Here is a 22690-nt window from a genome sequence, read left to right on the forward strand (position 1 = left end):
TTTATTTTGGGCCACGAATGGAGGTGCTCAGAGATCACTCTGGGTGATGCTCAAGGATCATAGGTGGTGCCAGGGGCAGCTGCATTCAGAGCAAGTACCTTAATTCCTGTGTGATCTCTTTGGAGCTCCTAGAATCTCTTACTTTTTGAACACATAATTATGCATTAGTTTTAAAGGGTCACCTCCAAGAATGCTTGGTGGGAAGAGCAGAGGGAAGGTCTTGCCAGTGCAGGTCTAAAAGTTTGCTGTTGGTTTTTATGAGGCATTGTTCCATGTTCAAGAGGATTAAACTCAGGGCTTTTCACATGCTGCACATGTATTCTACCACTTGGATGATTACCTGGGTCCCAGGAAGTTAAATTTTGGTTTTGTATTGGGTTATGAAACTAGGAGATGCCTGGAGTCCTAGCTCAGTCTGGAGACCCCTAAAATATTTATTTGATGGGATGGACAGGAAAGAGGAAACATTTACTAGGAGTAGTGGCCATGCAAGGTGGTATTGTACTGAGCACTCAAAAAATGTAAGTCTAGTAGGACAGAATCTAGCAGATAGTCTCCTCAAAAATCACATTTTTTGCAATCTCCACATATCCAAAAGTATATTTATCTTGAGTGCAAATGTGATCATCCAACTGCTGTAGAAAAGTGGAGGTTTCTCAAAAAATTAAAAATAGAACAACCATATGATCTAGCAATCCAACTTCTGTGAATATATCCAAAGAAATTTAAATCACCATCTCTCACCATCTGTACTTCCACATCTATTGCATCATTATTCACAAGAGCCCAGGCATGGAAAAGACCTAAGTGTCCATGACAGATAAACAGATAAAGGAAAGTTAGGTGCATGTGTTGTATTTCTACACAAACACACAACATATATATATGCCTCCACATACTGGAATATTATTCAGCCTTTAAAAAGAACATTCTGTCATTTTGACAGCATAGATAATTCTGAAGGGCATACTGCTATGTGAAAGAAATCAGAAAGATAAATATGGCTTAATATCACTTATATGTGAATCTGAAAAAAAAGTCAAGTTTATAGAAACAGTCAAAAAGTGGTTGTCAGTATTAGGGAGTAGGACAACTAGTGAGAGGCTGGCTGGTAATAAAAGACAAACTTTTCATGATAAGAATACAGAGACATAGAGAAAGTACAGAAGGTAAGGTGCGTACATAACATGAGGCCAAACAAAATTTAATCCCTGGATCTGTGAATGGACCCTAAAGCACTACTAGGAGTGATCCCTGAGCTTAGAGATAAGATTAAGTCCTGAGCACAGCTGAGTGTGGCCTCTCAAAAAGAATACATGCTGAAAAGATAATACAAAACATGACCATATTCAATAAGCATGTGTTGTATAAGATTTGTGGAGAATGGTGTTTAAATATTTTTTCTCTTTAGTATACACAGCACAAAGGAAAATATGTAAGGGATTTTGTATATATATATAATAGAATTTCATATTTTAACTATATTATAATTTTATTTTCTAGTTATACTTCAACCACACTAGAACATTTTTTAAAGAAAAGATGCTTTCAACTCACAATGACCATTATTTATAAGATAATAAACTAGTCTATGATTATGGATGCTCTTGTGTCTCTTGAGCAACAAGAATAACCTCAGGGACTTACTATCACTGACTGTTAAAAATATTCTTTCTACCAAGAGTCATAACGACTTGGATAAAGTTAGCCCTAGAATTGTGCCTGTGGGCTTAGCAAAAAGAGTGTGACTAGATTGAGAACAAAGAGAAGGAACCGGTGAAGAAGAAATGAAAGGAAGGAGGGAGGCTGGTGATGATCAGTGTTTCAAGGTAGTCAGTATGGCCAAGAATACAGTGGTAGATGGAAACCATAAAATTAAAGGGAAAGACATATCAAGAGCAATAAATTTGATGAAATGTTAATTGGGTTTACTCTCAGAACTCTTCCCCTCGTTATTATGTTTAATATCAAACACTAAAAAATTAATCAGGAAATTCCATCTGGCCAACAATTTTAATTTATGAAATTCCTTTTGCTTCAGAAGATTAAAAGCAATCCTTGGAGTGATTTGAGTATTCTGAGAGAGTCACAAACAGCCCTGAGCAAAGACTCCAGAGTGTCATTTGCTTTTATATTGTAACATCTTTGAATCACTTGCCATCTATAAATAAACTTGCATTTTAAGAAATGGCTTTACAAAAGCAGCACCATGCTGGAATTCAATACACAAGGCTATTTTTAAAAGTGTTTTCGATTTTTTTAAAATTAATTATAGGTCCTAGATAACACTGGAGTTAATAACCTAGCTTACTACATGTTTTGTCCTGCTGAACAACTTAAGAAACAATTCTACATCTGTGCCTTAAGTGCAAGTCAATGGTAATTGAAGATTTTGTTGATCGTGTTTGTCCTGTAGTGGGAAAAAAGGAATCACTAATATTCTGAAATCTGTATTTCAGAATATATTGTTTACCTTTAAAAGATACATATTTGGCTGCTCCGATATTTTAGAGACCTTTCATTTCCCTAGTCATAGGATAAGAAATTATTTGACATCAAACCTAAAAATTTAAAACAAAAGCCTTCCCCATAAAAGTATCTAAATGATAAAGGCAAGGAAAAATTTGGAGTTAACCCAGGTTCCATCCTGGCATCACACATGCCCATAAGGGAGGGAGAGAGGGAGGGAGGGAGGGAGGGAAGAAGGGAGGGAGGGAGGGAGGGAAGAAGGGAGGGAAGGAAGGAAGGAAGGAAGGAAGGAAGGAAGGAAGGAAGGAAGGAAGGAAGGAAGGAAGGAAGGAAGGAAGGAAGGAAGGAAGGAAGGAAGGAAGGAAGGAAGGAAGGAAGGAAGGAAGGAAGGAAGGAAGGAAGGGAGTAAATATGACTTAAATGTATGACCATATGTTGTTTCTGTTTTACCTTAATTTTACCTGGACTTTTATTTTCCTAGAAAAATTGTCTGTGGGGCCAGAGTAATAATAGCACAGTGGGTAGGAAATTTTCCTTGCACATAGTCAACCTGGGTTTGATCCCTGGTACTTCATTGGTCCCCTGAGCCCATCATAATTAATTCCTGAATGCAGAGCCTAGAGTAAGTCCTGAGCACCACTGAGTGTGGCCCAAAACTTAAAAAGTGAAAAAAGAAAAGTGAAAAATGTTCTTTTGGTAGTTTTCCCCTTAGAAGTTTTTTTGGGGTGTGTGTGTGCTGACATAAGGTAATAGTAATCAAAGACAGACTAGGACCATGAATACATGAATCTTCAAACAGAAATGAACTCTTTTTCCTTAATTTGGCCTTGTTTGCCATGTTATTTCAGAGTTAAAATGACCACTTTCTTGGTTGATGTTTCTTCACAATCATAAGTAAATAGCAACTGTGTGTGTGTGTGTGTGTGTGTGTGTGTGTGTGTGTGTAAAAAGAAAGAGTAAATATGTCAAGTTCAATGGTGCCATAAAATACAACCAAAAACATCAGTTTTATTTTTTAACTTCATGGATAACTATTAACCTATACAGTGCATGTGGTTCATTGCACAACAGACCCAGTGCAAAGAGATCATTTCAGTTTGAAGTAAGTGATACTTTAGATCCCTGTTGGGTATAAGGATATAAGGATAGTCTAGTTAAAGTTTCTAGGAAGAGATGATAAATAATGTAGAGCAACAGTGAATTATTCTTGGTCTCCCTGGAGAATTGAGCACTATTCTAGTAAACAGAATAGCTAGAAGGGATATATCACATAGCAGCTAATGTCCTCTTACCACACATCCCAAGAGAAAGACTCAGTGAACCTAAAGTGGTTGTTAGTCTAGAGAAATAAGATGAATATTTTCTTTTCCAAACTCAAGATTTTTCATTTTGACATCTGCTAAGAACACTCAATTTTGAGAGATTGTGAAATGTCATACTGACCCTCAGATGTTGTGAGAACATCTCATGAGCTGAAATGAGTCTCCATGTGATAAATAGAAGGTGATGTGTCTATTTAATTTATATGGATGGGGTTTTTTTTTGGATGGTTATTTTTAATCTTGGTACCTGTATCAATGAAAAATGTTTTCCCCAAATACTATACCAATGTATTCTGGTATCCATATAAATAGAAAATTTAAAGAATGAAGCCAATGGGATTAGACTGGATGAGCCCCTGTGATTCGCTGGAATGAAAATTTATTAGTTTTATTCTCCTTGGCCTTTTGAAAAATGGAGTATCCCATTCCATTCTTAATATTGTTCCATTTCATTTTCACCACAATATGAAAGGGGTGAAAATTCCTCTTAGTATCAAAACTGGTTGAACTGTGGAATCAACATCACTTTGAAATCACTGTTGGGTCAAGCAATTTTTTGGTGGATTGGAATATAGAGTCAGTCTCCAAGAAGACATGAATAATGTCTATGCTGGTCTTTCCCACAAACATTAGTATTCAACAGTCATTGGAATATTTTTTCCTATCTCTCTTTCTTCATTTATCTCAGCAGTTATATCTTTTGATTGTTCATGTGTTTAAATTGAACTGCTTGATTTTAATTCAATTGGACACCTCTCTATGGCACACTCAATTTTCTCCCAACTTTTATGAGCCCTGAAAGCTGTGCCACCAACAAGATTTCAGTCTTTATTGCTTTTTGCAAACTATGCATTCTTCCAGGGAGTTAGATACAGAGATACTAGTTCTGATACTCCGAGGTAATGACACCAATTACCTGGCAGGATATGTAAGATAAGCCTTTCTGTTCTCTTATGTGTCACACAGGTGGACTCTGACATATCTTTCTATCAATTTCCAAGTAGTTCACTCGACAAGAAAAGGTGCTAAGAAAGTACAAGTGTCTTGATGGCATCGCTTTTTATCATCCTCCTCTGATATATTATGCTTCTACTTAAGTCATCTGATGGACAAAGGCACTCATTGTTTTGAATGCCAAAAGCTCTTTATATTATTTTTTTGTTTTTGGGCCACACCTGGTGACACTCAGGGGTTACTACTGGCTATGTGCTCAGAAATCGCTCCTGGCTTGGGGGATCATACGGGATGCCAGGGGATCGAACTGTGGTCCATCCTAGATTAGCGCGTGCAAGGCAAAAACCCTACTGATTGTGCCACTGCTCTGACCCCTAAAAGCTCTTCATGTTATCTGTAATCTAAATTAAGGTATTTTAAAATACCATACAAATGTGTGTGTGCACTTTTAGCTTTGAAAGTCAAATATTCAATTCCAAAACATGAAAGAGATTGCTTCTTAGTGCAGAGTAGACTGAGTTTAGAGAAGACACAACCACCTGTTCAACACAGTTTATAGGGTGATGGAATTTCATGGGTTCTATCACATGACTTGTGAATCCAGACTATCTTCTTTCAAGTAAACAGGGAGACCAAGAGCTGTATAGAGGGGAAGTTTTTTTATACTGAATTCCTATGTGCTTCCAGGATTATTCAGATTTATAGTCAAAAAGCCTGGGAAAACAGCAAACCATCCTTTTCAGAAGGGAGACCGGGTAGAGATGCTGTTTATGGGTTGGACAAACAGCAATGAGGTGACCTCTCCCTCCCCCACGATGACACTTTGTCACAGAAAGATTATAGACTGTATGCTCTGTTTTCCTGCATTGGAAAGAGGGGAACATAGAGTTCATTGCCTTGAAGCAGCCTTTTAGAGAAAACAAGTGTGCTCTCTATGTCAGTCATATCAGAAGCAAAACTCAGTGATTTAATAAAAGGAAATAAAGTCTGTTTTCTGGTTTCCCAGCATGTGTATATTCCCAGTCTTCCTTCTTTCCCCAACAACACTTAACTGTCTCTTCAAAGAAGGAACTTGATGTTTTTGAAATGTGATTTCAAAAATAGGACTTTCAGAAACAGTATTCTTCCCTCAGGGAAATAATGTCCATCATGGTCATGTGACCCTTGCATGGTCAATAGACCATGATTTGGCTCCCAGCACTGCATGGCCTTTCAAACAGTGCCGGGAGTGATCCTTGAGCACAGAACCAAGAGTAAGCCCTTAGCAGGGCCAAATATGCCATCAACACAAGCCAAAAAAGATTTAAAATTATATATAAAATCATTTTGAAGTACAATGCTGTAACATTATTACAAATAAGTGTGGGAATGATCTCATTTTACTGGAAATGTTCAAATTTCCATGAAAATTGTTTACCTCAGGCTGGGGAGATGATGGCTCAAGTGGTAGAATACATAATAACTAATGTGCACAGGTTTAGGTTCAATCCCTAGCACTGCATATGTCTCACCAACTATAGCTTTTATAGAAAACAAAGCTAGGACCTAGAGATATGGGGCAAGACTTCAGGTCTTTGATTTGCTTTGCATTGCAGCTGATCCTGGCATTATACATAGAATATTGACAAGGGTACTTCTAAGTAGAGTCAGGAATAGCACTTGAGAACCAGTAAGCATGGTCCCAAATCAATTCTTCACACTCAAAAAATGAAAACAAAATAAAATCATTGACTTTATTAAAACAATGGAGACCTAGTACCATTTGTATCAGTCCCATATCTTGTGCCCATGTTATGAAGAAAGCATAAATCTTACCTTCCTGTTTTTACTTTGTTTCTCCCATCTTAAACTAGTGAAAAGAAAAGGAATATTTACTGGTAAATTGGGGGAGTAGTGCTTGGGAAATGATTTGCACTCATAAATCAAGGTGTTTGTAGACGTTCAAGAAATCCAACCCAAGCATGTGATTTCAGCCGTGCTTCTCAACTATTGCTGTTTATAAGTTACAACTAGAAATTCCTTTTAAAAACCTACTCTAAATATGTGTACACTGTGTCAATTCTGTGGATAAAATATGATCTGGGACTCTCTTCCTAAGAAAATGTTTTTAATTTTTGCTAGAAATCTTGCTCTGCTACCTTCTGGGCTCCCTGAAAATGAAAATCTCTGTGTCATTCAGATGACAGCTACCTTTTGGAAGAACCAAAATAGCTCTCTGTTAGAGAACTGTCTGTCAGCAAGAGTTCTGACAGATATAAGATTTGGCAAGCTGGAGGAAAGCAAGAAATGGGCCTAAAAGTAGGAGATATGGTTGGTATTCCTGACTCGTTAAAGAGAAAAGGTGGGAGAAGCCAATGGAACATGCCACAAACACTGAAACAAACATGAGGAAGCCATGAGCATTTATGGAAAATGACATCAGCCATTGGGGAGAAGAAAACCACTCATAGGGGATTTTGAACAGCTACATAAGGTGCATCCAACTGGAAGGTTCCATTTGTGAAAAGCATCAAGTACACTTCAATGCATAGAATTTTTTCTCCCTCTAGTGGTGGGGTGGCAGCCTTTGAAGTGATAGCTTATATTGTGTTTTGACATTGCATAATTTTTCATAAAATTTTCAATAGATTATGTCATAGACTCTTAGTGGTTTTCAGAACACCCACACCATACATTTTTGGGATGTATTTGCCTCAGACACAGCTAATTGTCAGTAGCTAAGGGTTTTCTCTCTGTTGGCTAGAAGATGCCGAGGCTCACTTCTGAGATAAAGGATTTCCCCTCCTTTGTAGTCCTCTCAAAGGTGGAACCATGCTGTGATCAGAGGCGATTTTCCTGACCCCCACAACTGGGCCAGAAAGATCTGAAGAGCTAAATGAGAGGGAGAAAGTAAGCTTACCTAGAGTAAAGTTACATAATATCACTTTTTCTTGAAAGATTCATTTTGTCATAAGACAATTCTTATTTTGCACTTAAGAAAACCAAAGAAATACTAATTAAAAATTTAAAGAATTGTCTCAGTTTGATAAAATGCAAATATTAGAGACGATATTTTTTTGAATACCTCTTCACCCCTACCTTGTGATCTCTGTTATTTCTTTCATTTTGGTTTTTAAGCCTTTGACATAATACTCCTGTTATAGCAGTTTGGGTCAGTCATAGTGAATGAAAAATAAATAGCAAGAACAAAAGTAACTAATAGCACTTTTAAGGAGAGTGGTAAAAATGCCTTCATTTTAGGGATCATACTATATCATAACTGTACAATATGAATTAAAATAAAACATAGGTTATGGCTATCTAATCCACAATTTCCTAATCAATAAAAATATCCAGTGAAGTATTCAGAGTATGCAGCCTTTTCTCTGCTCCATACTCAGGCATCCAAGATCCCTACCTGCTTTCTCCTCTTATATGTCTCCAAGGCAACCAAACTCCTATTTTCCTCCAAATCTGTTTCTTTTCTAGTTTCTTTAACTCTGTGAATAACTCCATCAGTTCTCCACTATACAAGTCAGAAATTCAAGAACTACTTGGCATCTTCCCGCACAGCCTTCCTCTTTCATATTCAATTCATTACAACATCCTTCTATCTTTCCTCCTACATCTGCCTGCCTCGCTTAGGTTGTTTCTCTTTGCCTCCACCATCACAGTATCTCATCAACTCTCACCTAACAACTCCAGTTTCCAAAGGGCAGCCACTTTATCCTTTGTTAAATGTTTTCTACATTCTAACACTTCACTGTTATGTTTTTTAAACATGTAATTTCTTTATTTAAGCACCATGATTACAAATATGTTCATAATTGGATTTCATTTATGAAATTCACACTCCCCTTCACCAGTGCAACATTCCTACCACCAGTGTCCCCCATTTCCCTCTTTCCCATCCCCTGCCTGTCTTCGAGACAGGCATTGTATTTCTCTATATATCATTGTCATGGTAGTTATTAATGTAGTTATTGCTCTAACTGCACTTACTCTCTGTCATAAGCTTCTTATCATGGGCTATGTTTTTGAGGAGCCTTTTCACTCTGGTAATTCTGTGATGAATAAGCAAATTCCTAATTCTCAAAGAGCTTGTGTAGACAAAAGATACACATCATAAGCACTAAAATAGGATCATCTAATAAAGAATGACTGAATGGCTATTTTAGATTGTGCTCAAATACATTCTCCAAAAATAGAGCTTTCCTAAGAAATGTTTCAAAAAGCAACATCTATCATTCATCTATTAAATAAAAAGTTCTCAGCATTCCTAGATCTCCAAAATAGCCTATTAAATTATAATAAATAACACACAGACCCTAAAATGACAGAAATTATCTGATATAGGTTGTATTGACAGTGATCAATACATAAGGGGGGGTAGGAAAGAGGTTTGGTGGTTCTTCTCTCAGCTGTTAAGGATGCTACTAACTCTATAAAGGTTGCTAGAAAATAAATACTGATGCAATTTTTAATTTCCACCAAATTGTTATTTACCTAAGCACCATTAAAGCAGGATGGTGTCATTAGAACTTCTCTAACACAAGAAACTTGTATTTTGAAATTCGTGGGAATTTCAATAAGAGGTTTTGACTTTAAAAAAAATTTAAGTGCTTGCTTTGGCAGCACATATACTAAAATTGGAACAATACAGAGAAGATTAGCATGGCCCCTGCGCAAGGATGACACGCAAATTCATGAAGCGTTCCATATTTTTTAAATCAAATTAAAAATTAAAAAAAATTAAAACAGGAAAAGAAATATGCTGGTATGATGTGCTCATTCTTCAGCAACTATGGTATCTGCTATCATGATTTTCTTGCACAGCAATGTTTCCAAAATTAAGGGAAGGGGGAAAGCTAAAATATAATTGAAGGGACAGTTGGGGTCCCTTTGTCTCCAACCATCTTTGTTAAAATAAAGCATTTTCGCTTACATGAAAGTTTCCTATTGTTTTCTGTATGCCTTAGCTTCCAAGAATGGAGCCATATGTTTCCTCGTTGCTGTAAATTCCCAATGTCTACAAAGGGTTTCTGGGATATGAGGTTCCCAGATAAGTTTCTGGTGCATTTATTCACGGATTAGTGTGTGAAATGGGAGAGGGGACAAAATAACTCAGTGCATTTTAAGTCATCTCGAGTTATCAAGGCCATTAATTTTAGCTGGAAGGACTAATTTGAGTCTAAAGTCTTAGCCAGACTTCTCATCACTAAATTGCAGGCAACAATTTCAAAACAACTTGTGTTCACAATCTAACCTCTCCAACTCCCCACTAGGAGGAGTCACGCCTTCCAACCCGGAAAACCTCTGAACTACCCCTTTTTACAAACCTTCCCTCCTTTTCCCGCTCCTCCTCTGCAGTGTTCCGGCAGTCCGTGGCTCGCACTGCACACCGGGAGTAGTAGTCTTCCACTACGCGTCTGCGGCAATTTCCTACACATCCAGAACTACATTTCCCATTAATCCTTGCAGCTGACCGAGACTGGGTCACATGACTAGGACTCTGCAGAAACAATGGCGGCGCCCATGCTTCGCCGGTGTTGTCCTGGGAGACATTGGCCTTTAGCCTGCGTTGATGGCAGCTCTCTCCTGGGAAGAGGGTCTCCGCCAGGGTCCACGTTCAGCGGGAATAGGGACCAGAGCTCAGTAACCCATCAGTCCCTCAGCACGTCCCCGAACCCGAGGAAAGGGTATTCATTTTCATTCCATTTTCTGTCCATCCTCTGGGAGGTGGAACTGCGGATTTTTGGGAATGACGGCCACTAGAGCTCAGCCTTCAGTATAGACGTTTTGATGGGTGGGAAAGTGTTGGGTTCTAACGTGGAATCCTAAAACCGAAGTAAAAGCCTTCTGTGAGCCCCGCCCCCTCCATAAAGCACTGTCTTTCAAGCAGTCCACATATATTTAGGAAACACGGAACTATAAAAATTGCAAATTAAAAAAATAAATTGAAGGCTATTCGGACAGAAAAGTGGATTTGGTCACCTTACTAATAGCACCAGCAGTGTCGATTATACTAGGAGGGAGCAATTAAAGTGGCATTTAACGCTCCTGTGGGCAGGCAGTTTTCTAAAGCTTTTATGTACAAGCTCTGGAGAGTGGGTGTTTAAATGTCATCAGCAGAAAACACGGCCTATCTGTGGAGACGTTTCATGTTGAACATGTGTGTCTAGATATAGTAGCAGCCAATACAGAAATAACTCTTCTCTGATTATGCAGAATTTTGTTTATTTTTCTCTATTGAACAGCTGTTTGTTCTTCACTTTATAAGACTTAGTTTATTTTTAAATACAAAAACATAGGCGTGTATCTAATATTCTGTTTATTCTTTGAGAAAGTTAGGTTGGCTTTTTTCTTTTCAGTTGAAGAAATAGAGGGAAATAGAATCCAGTTGTATTCAATTTCTATTTTCCTAAATTAGATTGTTTTATGAGATGACATTGCAACAGTGTTTTGAATGTTTTAGAAACTAGAATTTCTAACGAGTTCTTCATTTAGTTCCTTTGTTACAGACTGTGTTTCCGGTGTTAACACAGATTATTATTCATTATAGATATATCTCATAGAATTAAATGTATTGAAATGATTAAAAAGAAACACAGCATGTTTAAATAGAAATCAAGGTAATACAAAAATTATTTCAGAGAAAAACAGTTTAGGAACAGAAAGTATATAGACAGTGTGTGTGTAAAAAGACAGACCATCTGCAGAATTGCACATGGCTTTCAAAGGAGGCTCAATCATAGTGATACCAGCCCTGATGGTTCAGTGCTGTCAGGCAGTAGAGCCATAGCTGGTGGTGTTGAGATGAATATATAACTGGGAATTAGGCTCAAGCCTGTACTCCAGACCACTGAGGTGTTTTCCCAGAGTTAGCACTTTTAAGAAGTTGGAGAGACTTATTATGAAACATACATCCAAATCAACAGAGTTGGGATGGCCAAATAAAAGAGATTACTACAGTATTTAACAGCCTCTTAGATTTGGTAACAATCAAGCATGAACAAACAAGAGAATCTGAAATTAGATCTCAGAAATGGAAAGTGGTTTAAGGGACTTAAAATAAAGCCACATCGGATGGCTTAATGTTTTTCTTTGCCTGCATTTCCCCATCTGTGTTTCTCTTCATTGCGTTTGCAGTTCATTGTTATAAAATTAATTCAGAACATGGCTAAAAATTTCCTTTTTTAATAATGAGATGTGCAGCTAGTTATCTACCATTATTTTTCCAGCTAAATCTTGATGTTTATGGTAATTCTAAATAATGTTTGCAAGATCAGTGTTCTTCATTTGCAGAGTGATGGTTGTTAAGAAACAGCCAATTTAGAAAATGCTGCATTTCACTGAAACCAGCCAAGCAGTCACCACCTGATACCCATTTCTAAATTGTCTTAAAATGCTAGTGAATTTTATGTTGCCAGTCTTGTGGGTATTCATTATGGATTGCTTATGACTTTGTCACCAGTACAATATGACATTTTTTGAGCATTGGGATATAAAATTCTAATGAGGTAAAAAACCAGGAAATGGACATTTTAGTTCAGACTCAGAAAGCCATACATGGTGACAAGTAACAGATCTAACTACTTTTTAACCATTATGTCTTTCTCTTTAGTAAATCCAAGTGGACAGCCGTGGTAGGTTTGGAGATTCATGCCCAAATATCCTCCAACTCTAAACTCTTTTCTGGATCTCAAGTCCACTCTGCAGCACCTCCAAATTCTACTGTCTCCTTTTTTGATGCATCTCTGCCTGGAACTTTGCCGGTAAGGTTTTTAATTTAATCCTGTTATTATAAAAAAAACATTTCTGGGAGCCAGAACAATAGTGCAGTGGGCAGGGCACTTGCCGTGCATGTGGCTGAATGAGTTTGATCCCTAAATGTGGCCCCAAAACAACAACAAAAAAAGAAAACATTTTTTCATATTATTGAACATATATGATTTTTTTTTTTTTTGGTTTTTGGGCCACACCTGTTTGACGCTCAGGGGTTACTCCTGGCTATGCGCTCAGAAATCGCCCCTGGCTTGGGGGGACCATATGGGACACCGGGGGATCGAACCGCCACGGTCCATCCTACGCTAGCACTTGCAAGGCAGACACCTTACCTCTAGCACCACCTTCCCGGCCCTGAACATAGATGATATTTTAATATGTTGGCACAACTTCTAGGAATTATTTGTTTAGAGATTTCTGGATCAAGTGGGCGATACTAAGTGTTTTCTAAACACCCATCTCTGGACTTCTGTTAAGTTTCAAGTCTTCTGTTTGTACCTATATTGATTTCCTCATCTGACACATTTACTATGTCTCCTAAGTATAGACATTGTGAAATGAAGTAGAACATAAAATTAACAACAGAGTTTCTTGCCTTGGAAAAATTTAAAGATGGGAAAGATGGGATGGAGAGATAGTACTGTGATGACGCTTGTGACGATAATATGCAGAGGATGGTTTTAGGAGCCAGAATGGTACCTCATTCTCTAAGAGATGAGCTACTGTGAGAAATTTGGGATAGAGGTATGGTTGGTAAAGGAAGGGCTTATTAACAAAGGTATTTTCTGAGTTCTCCAGTAGTAATTTGAGCCTGGTAGCTGTTTGGCAGATAAATAAAGCTAGAGAAGTAATTTGGTCAAAGGAAGCAGTGTGTGTCACACAATATTAGATTGTAAGTTCTATTAGGATTGTTTTAAAAATACATGTTCAGTAATAGATGGAAAAAGTTAACCACAATATGCATTTATTTATTTAATTATTTATTTAATTATGCATTTGCATTTGAACTTAAAGAATGACTGAGTCTAATATATCTGTCATCAAGATATATATTTGCTTATATATAATATATTAATTAATATATACTATAACATGTAATATATATTAATAATATAATATATAACATATATAATATATCTGTTTAGATTATATTTTCATATAGTTGACTGAATTTTGAAGAAAAGGATGAAAAGAACAGTGTAACTATTTGGGTTTGTCCATAGCACATAGTCTATTCCAGACATGTAGGATCAACTGTGGGTGGGACTTTCTGCCATCCATGGAAAGGTTGTGTCTTTGTGGGTGAGGAGGGAGATTGATTTGGGTAAATTCTAAATATTAATATATAATTACAGTAGAAGTTTTATGAGCAAGGCAGGTTTCCGGGGCTGCAGTGGGTTATCTTAGTCACTCCCCAAAGTGGGAGGTTATGTGGCTGTATTTCCTCTGTGCTTGTCATATTCAGGGCTTTAGTTTTATTGGGTCAGAGTCTCTTTCTTGGAACTTTGTCCTTGTGACCATGGAGGACACCCAATTCATGCAAGTGACATCAAGAGTCATCTTTGATTTGTGGTTGGGTTTCTCCCTTCCTTCTCTGGCTTGGAGGTTTCTCTGTGTGCATTCTCTGGATGGTTTTGTTTTATTATTTGAGAAGAGACAAATTTTTCAGTTAGAAATGTATGCATTCTTTTGGAGACAGAGATGCAGATAGAGTAGAAATAAAGTCCAATCTCAGCAGACCAATGAAATGCAAAACACTTTTTTTATTTTACAGGGTACTTTATTTTTCTATAGACTGAACGTAATCTCTGAGTTCTTTCTAGGCATTTCCTGTGCAGAATGAGGTATCTACTAAGTTACTTATTGTAGACCAGACTTAAAAACAGTTCTGTTGGCATCTAGGTATGTTTTCTATAAACAGATTCCCTAGTATGGCTAAAATATTACAAACAATTCAAAAATAAAATTTCAACATGCTTTGAAATTCAGCCTTCTTCTTTGATGCTGTAAAATACTTGCCCAGTGATCAGGATAGCTGTAAAGCAGTGAAGGAGTTTGGAGCAATATTCTTCATCCTTTTAATAACTGTAGTTGACACCTATCCTACTTACCAGTCCATAGACCAGTGGTTATAACCAGTGGGGTAGACCAGTGGTTATCAACTTTTCTATACCTGTGGACTAGCATTGATTATCATACACCAGTGGTTGAAGACCACTCCTTTAAGGCATCTGAGCTGTGAGAACTTAGTTTACATAAGTTGGCTCAATAGCTTTTAAGTTTTGGTCTACAGGCCCACACCAGTCCACAGAAATAAAAAGTTGGAAACCATTGGTCTACCTCAGTGTTTATTGACCACTAACCCATGCATAGGCACTTGCTGGTCCTGAGGTGTATAAAGATTAAAAATCAAAGTTAAGTGACAGTCTACGACTAGAAATCTAGGTTAGCTTGAGATATTATACTCATGGTTTGAGTAACTCAATAGAGCTAATCTGCTCCTTTTTTCAGAAAAAAGTAGTAGGCCTTGAGCATCAGCAGTCTGCAGGCTGGAGATATACATGACTCTATTGGCCATCACCTCAGCTCCTCACTTTAAACACAAAGATGTCCAGGCATACATTTGAGGAATTTTTCCATTTAAATTGAGTCCCAAATTTAAAAAAAAAAACTGATGGTACCAAGATATAGGATAAAAAATATACTTCAAATATCTTAATGATTGCCCTCAGAGCAATAAGAAAATATAGCTGCATTTTAAAAACAAATATATATATATTTAATTAATATACATTTGGGTTTTCAAAAGGTTATTTGAGGCATGATAGCTAAATGTGGTTTGTTTCTGAAAATTGCAATTTCTTTTTCATCTTTACTGGGGTACTATGATTTATATAATATGGTTAATGATGATTTTATGAATATGTCATTCTTTTTTTGTTTTTGTTTGTTTGTTTGGTTTTTTTGGGGTCACACCCAGCAGCGCTCAGGGGTTAGTACTGGCTCTACACTCAGAAATCGCTCCTGGTGGGCTCGAGGGACCATATGGGATGCTGGGATTCGAACCACGGTCCTTCTGCGTCTAAGGCAAATGCCTTACCGCTGTGCTATCTTTTCGGCCCCTGAATATGTCATTCTAATTCTACATTCATCACCCATTTTCCTTCACCAAAGTCCCAAAGTCCTCTCCCCTCTTCAGCTCCCCCTTTCCCCTTATCCCACCCCACAGTCCCCATAAGTTCAGTTCTGTGGACTAGTTCTACAGTTCTATCGCCTTTTGCCATTTGTTACATCCTTGTTATGTATGTTTTAATTCTATATCTGAAAGAGATCATTTTCTATCTGCCCCCTTCCTTTAGTCTGACTTCACTCAGCACTACACCCTCTAGTTCTGTCAATGTGTGGCATATTGCATGGGTTTGACCTTTTATAGCTTCATAGTTATCTGTTGTATATTTATAGCACTTCGCTTTTTTTTGTCTTTCCCTTTTTGGGTCATACCCTGTGACGCCCAGGGATTACTCCTGGCTATGCATTCAGAAATCGATTTTCACTCAAGGGACCATATGGGATGTGGGGGGGGGAGGGGGGATCGAACCAAGGTTCATCCTAGATTGGTGAATGTAAGGCAAATGTCCTACCACTGTGCTGTTGCTCTGGCCTCTATAGCACAAGTTCTTCATTCATAGTTGGACCTTTGGATTGTTTCCGTGTATTGGCTATTGTATTAAGCACTTCTCTGAATATATATGTACATACTTCCTCTCATAATAATGATTTTTTTGGTGTGGGGGATAGGTACTAAGACAAGGTATCACTGGGTTATATGGGAGTTCCATTACTTTGTTGAGAAATATCCATATTGCTATCCACACAGGTTGAACCAGATAACATCCCACCAATGCTGACTGAGGGGGTCCTTCCTCACTATTTCTTACACTCTTGGTTATTTTCAGACTTTTTGAAGTATATCTTTTCTTTCATATGAGATGATATCTTGGTGTTTTCATTTGCATTTCCTTAGCCATAAGTGACAATGAGCACTTTTTCATATGCCTATTAGCTATCCATGTCTTCTTTGGGGAAAGTGTCTGTTCATCTCCTCTCTTCAATTTTGGAGGGGTTGTTGGATTTTTTTTGGTTGTGTAACTTTGTGAGTGCTTGATAGAATTTAGGTCTTAGCCCTTTATCTGTTATATTGTGTGGAAATATTTTCTCCCATTTAGTAGGGTGTCTTTATTTTAGTTCAAGTTTCTGTTTCTGTGCAGGAAATTTTTATCATCACATAATCCTGTTTGTTTATTTTTGTTTTTGTTGTCTATGCCTTAGTAGTCAGCTCATTGAGCGTACCTTTGAGGTCAGTTTTCTAAAGAGTTCTTCCTGGTTTTCTTATGTGTATTGTATAGATTCTGGTCTAATCAAGGTTCTTATTTAAATTTGAGTTTATCCCTATGAAGGGTCTGAGTTGTAGTTCTAATTTCACTTTTATAGGTGACTATCTAGTTTTCCTTGTGCATTTGTTGAAGAGATTTCCTTTTTTGCTTTACTTTATATACTTAGCTTCTTTGTCATAGATTAACTGCACATAAATTGGGGATTTAACTTAGGACTCTGAGTTCAGTTTCATTGGCCTTTAGGTTTATTCTAGTACCACGCAGTTTTAATATGGTAACTTTGTAGTACAACTCAAAGCTAGAAAACACAATACCTCCCACCTTCTTTTTATTTTAATGTTAGAATTATTTATGCTATTTGTAGAGTTTTATAGTTACATACATTTAGTAATAGCTTAAAAATGATATGAAGCTCACCACAAAGTGAGTTAGAGAAATAACTATGAAGCGAACTATCATAACAATGTCAGTGAATGAGGAATATAGAGCTCCTGTCTCAAATATAGGCGGGGGTAGGGAAGGGAAGAGATGGAGGTATTGGTGATGGGAAGGTTGCACAGGGGAAAGGGGGTGTTCTTGCTATGACTGAAACCCAACTACAATTATTTTGTAATCATGGTGTTTAAATAAAGAAATCATTTAAAAAATAAAAATGAGATCGTGAAAATTCAAGTTATAGTAGCAAAAAATTAATAGTAACAAAAAATCCAGAAGAATTGGTAGAAAATATTATAGAAAGTGTAACCATTCAATGCACGGGACATAGGGAGGCAAATGAAAAGAAAATGATCAAACAATCAAAAATGTCTTAATATTTGATTAATAAGAATTCCAGAAGAGAATAGATCAGAAGAAATTATCAAAGGAAACAGATTGACTTCTGATAACTAAAGAAAATGTGTCTCCACAACAGAAATTCCCACCAGTGACCCAGGAGAAGGAATAAAAGTAGTCCTATTGGCAGGCATGTCATCCTGAAGTGTTAGGAATGCCAGGACTGAAGATAAGGTACTAGAATTCAGAGAGAAGGAAAAAGAAAGAGCTCATGCAAATGACTAGCACTAAAAGTTAGAAGAGAATGAAACAAACGGATAAAGAGTATGCCTTAGAAATTGTGGTAAACTATACTACACTAAACTTCTGTAGAAGTTTCTGAGAAGCATGTGTAATAGTAGAATAATGCAATTTTTACATGGGCAGCATCTCCAAAACTGTCCTTCATTGTCATAGGAACCAGATGGTATAATGGGAAAGTTCTGCATTGCTAATGGCAGTAGACATGATGATGGAGGAAGGTGAATGATGGCAAAATAGAGAGAGGTTCAAGGGTGTAGTGGTAGGGGCAGGCCAGAAGATAACTGAGATGTCACATGTAAATTGGAGTTCTCAAGAATAGTAATTAAGAGGCAATAAGGAATGAAACAGATAACACAAAATAGAACTCTTACCCACTTTGTAACAGCTAGTCAGAGATCTATTTTTGCCACCACAAAATATGTATGGAACTGGATGGGAGCTCCAATGATCCATTTAGCAAAACTTACAGTGTACTTGGAATAGTGGGAAATTCAAGAACTAAATTCTTTAAATAATTTTTTATTGAAACCATTGTGAATTACAGGTCCTTCATAGCTGAATTTCAGGCTTACCATGACAGTGAACTAGGGTCATTCCCACCACCAGTGTTGACCTCCCTACAACAAAGTTCCCAGCATGCATTCTATACCTCTACCCTTGCCCCCTGGCCTGCAAGTGTAACAGGACCATTTGTTAGGATAGATTGTTAAAGTTTGGATCTCTTGATTCTATTGTTGTTGAGTTTGGCTTGGGTATTAGAAGACAGAATTCTTATCTGTCATGATTAGAAGTCAAGCTCAGTTGATAAAGTGAGAAAGAAGTGTACAAAAATACACTTTGGGGACTTTAAGGAGACTGGTAAAAAAAGCTTCTCTTTTTATGGCAAGAGCTGATTGTTGTTCGCTGTTTCTTTTGTTTGCTGTTTGTTATTTGTTGTTTTGTTTTCTATTTTTAAGACAATGAACAAATGATTTAATGCTACCAAGAGACAAATCATCAAAAGGTTTTTTTCCCCACTATTTCTTTTATGTAACTTGAGCCAGAGAGACAGTACAGGAGGCAAGACACTTATCTTGTATATGTCTGTGGCAGCTGCAGCTCTGTTTCAAATTCTCCAGACCACATATAGTGCCTTGAGCATCCCCAGGGGTCATTCCTGAGTACTAAGCTACAAATAGCCCCTGAGCACTGTTCTGGGTATGACCCAAATACCAACGATTCCCCACCCAATGATAATATCAAGTAATAAATATTACTTTTACTGTTTGCTCAGTCTTCTGCTGATGACATTTTTTCTTTTGTCTTAACAGAGGAAAATTCTCACTGTGATTTTGTCTTTCCCCATCCACCACCCCTGACAAAATAACTACAACTTTACTTCCCTAAGTAAGAGGAGGAATAGGTTCATCCCCATTCTAGATTCATTATGTAATGGGAGGGTGAGGCCACCTATTTTCTCTGTTTTCACCTTATCATATGGACTTTAATATTATTGAGCTCTTCTGGAGGTTTCACTTAGGGGCATATATATATATGTGTGTGTGTGTATACATACATATACATATATATATATACATATATATATATATAAATTGCTGAATAGAATAGCAGGGATAGGTGAATTCTTGTGAGATATCAAAGTATTGCAAATACTTCACCTTGTTACTTATGTTAGTTATCTTTTGGGAATGGAATGAACCAAATCTCATGTCTCCATGCTCCAAAATCAAGTACACTGTGTTATTAGGACAGTTTGTCAAGTCATTTTTCCCAGATAACCCGAAGAATTGTCACGTGGCAAATGGCCAGGAGTCTAGCCAGCATGTGATGTATTTTCCCAAAAGCCCCAATGGCATTGCATATTACTTTAAAATAAGATGATAAATACTAGTCAGGACAACCCAAATATTCAAAAATGGTTTGATGTCAGAAATAGGCCTGGGGATTGTGGGGAGAACATTGCTAGGGCTGCCACTTTTTTATTTCATCAAAACTATTTCAAAATTCCTTGTCTGTAGTATTTTGTTGTTGTTGTTGTTGTTTTGAATCACACCCAGTGATGCTCAGGGGTTACTCTGTATTCAGAATTTATACCTGGCCTTGTTAAAGGGACCATGTGGGATGCCAGGGATCAAACATGAATTAGTCATGTTCAAGGCAAGTGTCCTACCTGCTGTGCTATCTCTCTGTCCCCCTGCCTGTAGTATTTTATTAATGCATTAAAAGTTAGGCTTCTAGAAGTAAAATATAGGGTAGATGGAACTATTAAGGATTTCAGATTCTTAACAAAGCAGGAGGTGACCCCATGGCCATGGATGGGGGCAATGCTCTTGGCCCCCCAGCAAAGATGCCTCCCCAGCCACTTTTTCATCTGCTTTTTCTGACAAACCCTCCTCATGTCTCTTTCTTTCCTCTGCACCTCCCTGCTCAGTGCAGCTTAGGTTCGTGGCCGAGACTTTCTCTCTGCTTTATGGGTCTCTAACTATTTCTGCTTCTTGCTAGCTCGTGAATGATAGACTCACATTCTAACTTGACAGTTATTTCCCCTCAGCACTTTGAAGACACGATTCCATTGTCCCCAGGCCTCTATTATTGCTGATGAGAAGGCTGCAGCTCATGTGAGGAATGACTATTCTGTTGGACGGCTTTACCCAACTCATTTTTATAGGCTCTGTGTGGTGCTCAGGCTCACCCTTCCACTTGGGAACCCTATCCTGGACTGTGTTTGTATCCCCACATTAGAAGCTCACGGAGGCCCAGGCCAGGACCTGCTGTGGGTTGTGGTAGGGGAGAGTCCTGGTTCATTTCCCACCTGCTGTTGGACAGTGCCAGATTGAATCCACTCATTGAAGTTCAGGACCAAGGGCTCTGATTCCTCCAGATTCTTTTGATTTTTATTTCTTGGTTTGTGGGTCACATCTGATGCTGGTCAGGGCTTACTCTCAGCTCTGGGGTCACTCCTGGAGATGCTTGGGGGACCATGTGCGGTACGAAGCCTATGCCAGCTGCATGCAGAATTAATACCTTTCATCTCTACCATCTCTCTGGCTCATACTTTCTTTTCATCTGTTTCCTGCAGTGAGTGCTGCTTCCATATTAACCCCTTTATTAGTGGTAGATTTTGTTTGTTTGTTTGGTTCTAAGGCCACACCCAGCAGTGATCAGGGCTTGCTCATGGCTCTGTGCTCAGGGATCACCTGCCAGCTCCCTCCCATGAGCCCCAATTTTGATATTTGCTTTCCAACCACCGGCATCTCCCTCACCCTAGCTCACAGTCAGGGCAGTGGAGCTGCCCACTTACTCAGTGCTGGCAGGGCCAAGGGTTGCTGCAGAAGTCTTGTGTGCTTACTTATTTGAACTCCATGACAACTTTTATGAGTCATTTCCAAATAGATTATCCAGTAAGGAAGTTGGTAGGGGAATCAGATTTAATCCCAGTAGTCTGGCTCTCCAATTCACATTCTTGACTTTACCCTATGCTAGCTTGCCTTTTGCTACCTCTCAAGTGATCTGTGGCTTTAAATCCCCTCTGCTGCTTAGGGCCTTGTAACATTTGCCTTCTTGCTTTTGAGCTTGGCATTGCATGAGTGCGTGCTCATACATGTGTGTGTGTGTGTGTGTGTGTGTGTGTGTGTGTGTGTGTGTGTGTGTGTGTATGAACTTGTAGATGTTAGGCATGTCTGATACAGATAAAATCCTTAAGTCTTCTCCCGCTACCCTTCACCCTTGCCTGGCATCTCCTTGGCTGCTCTGTGCATTGGGGATTTTACCCCCTCATCCTGTGTTCTGATTAGCGACCCTTTTCAGAATGTGTTTTAGGATCACAGGCATTTTATCTTTTTACTGTACCTTTAGTTTTCAAATGACATGGCACCCCACTATAAATCGAGCTTGAAAAGGTCATCATGCCCATTTTCCTGCTCATAGGCAAGATTACAGCTAGGCTAAGGGCAGGGTTCTTTGTTTTTATTAGCAGGGAGGCAGCCTCGCTCATTATTTTGACCCAGTAAAATTCCTTACTCTGATCTGGAATCTAATTATTTGTCTGCAGAATTCTAAACAGGAACCCAGGTTTTATGCATAAAGTTCTTTATTTCCTATCTATCAATGTCATTCTACTTTCTCGACTGGTAATAGTGGCAACACTATGTATGTGTGTGTGAAATAGGAAGGTCTGTAGGAAAGAAAAATATATTTATTTTCTAAAATGCCAATAGGATTTGCAAGTCTGTTTCATAACTTGCAAATGTTTCTAATGGTGATTTTCAGGGAGGCATCCAATTTGACATTTATGCATGTGTAAACTAGACACACACACACACACATACACACTCACTGACACAAACATCTCTTTCTCTCCCTCTTTTTTTTTGTCTTTTATTTGTTTATTTGGTTGTTGGTTTCGGTTATTTTTAGGACCATACCTGGTGGTGCTCAGGACTTACTCCTGGCTCTATGCTCAGACATCATTCCTGGGAGGTGGGAGACCATATGAAGTGCTCGGAATTGAACTTAGGTTGGCCCCTACAAACAATGCTTTAGCCTCAATACTATGTCTTCAGCCACTTTTTTGTCTTTTGTTTTATGGGGTTTTATTGGTTTTTTTGTTTTTGTTTTTAGGCCATACCTAGCAGGGCTAGGGTATGCTGAGGGCTTACTCCTGGCACTGCAGTCAGAGAATACATCTGGCAGGCTTGGGGATCCATATGT

The 22690-nt window shown here is 38.1% G+C and overlaps 1 protein-coding gene and 1 non-coding gene across 2 annotated transcripts in view; both read left to right on the forward strand.

Moving 5' to 3' along the window:
* Positions 1-9343: 9343 nt before the first annotated feature.
* On the forward strand, positions 9344-9450 carry LOC126005524 (U6 spliceosomal RNA). The gene has a single exon (XR_007494575.1). It is a non-coding gene; the product is annotated as a U6 spliceosomal RNA (small nuclear RNA).
* A 797-nt stretch (positions 9451-10247) lies between these two features.
* Positions 10248-22690, forward strand: part of GATB (glutamyl-tRNA amidotransferase subunit B) — a 66824-nt gene continuing 54381 nt past the window's right edge. The window contains exons 1-2 of the mRNA XM_049770067.1: positions 10248-10423; positions 12349-12499. Of these exons, the coding sequence (XP_049626024.1) occupies positions 10248-10423; positions 12349-12499 (327 nt within the window). The remainder of the gene's footprint in view (positions 10424-12348; positions 12500-22690) is intronic.

The sequence above is a fragment of the Suncus etruscus genome, chromosome 3 (assembly GCF_024139225.1).
Source record: "Suncus etruscus isolate mSunEtr1 chromosome 3, mSunEtr1.pri.cur, whole genome shotgun sequence".
Classification (NCBI taxonomy): domain Eukaryota; kingdom Metazoa; phylum Chordata; class Mammalia; order Eulipotyphla; family Soricidae; genus Suncus; species Suncus etruscus.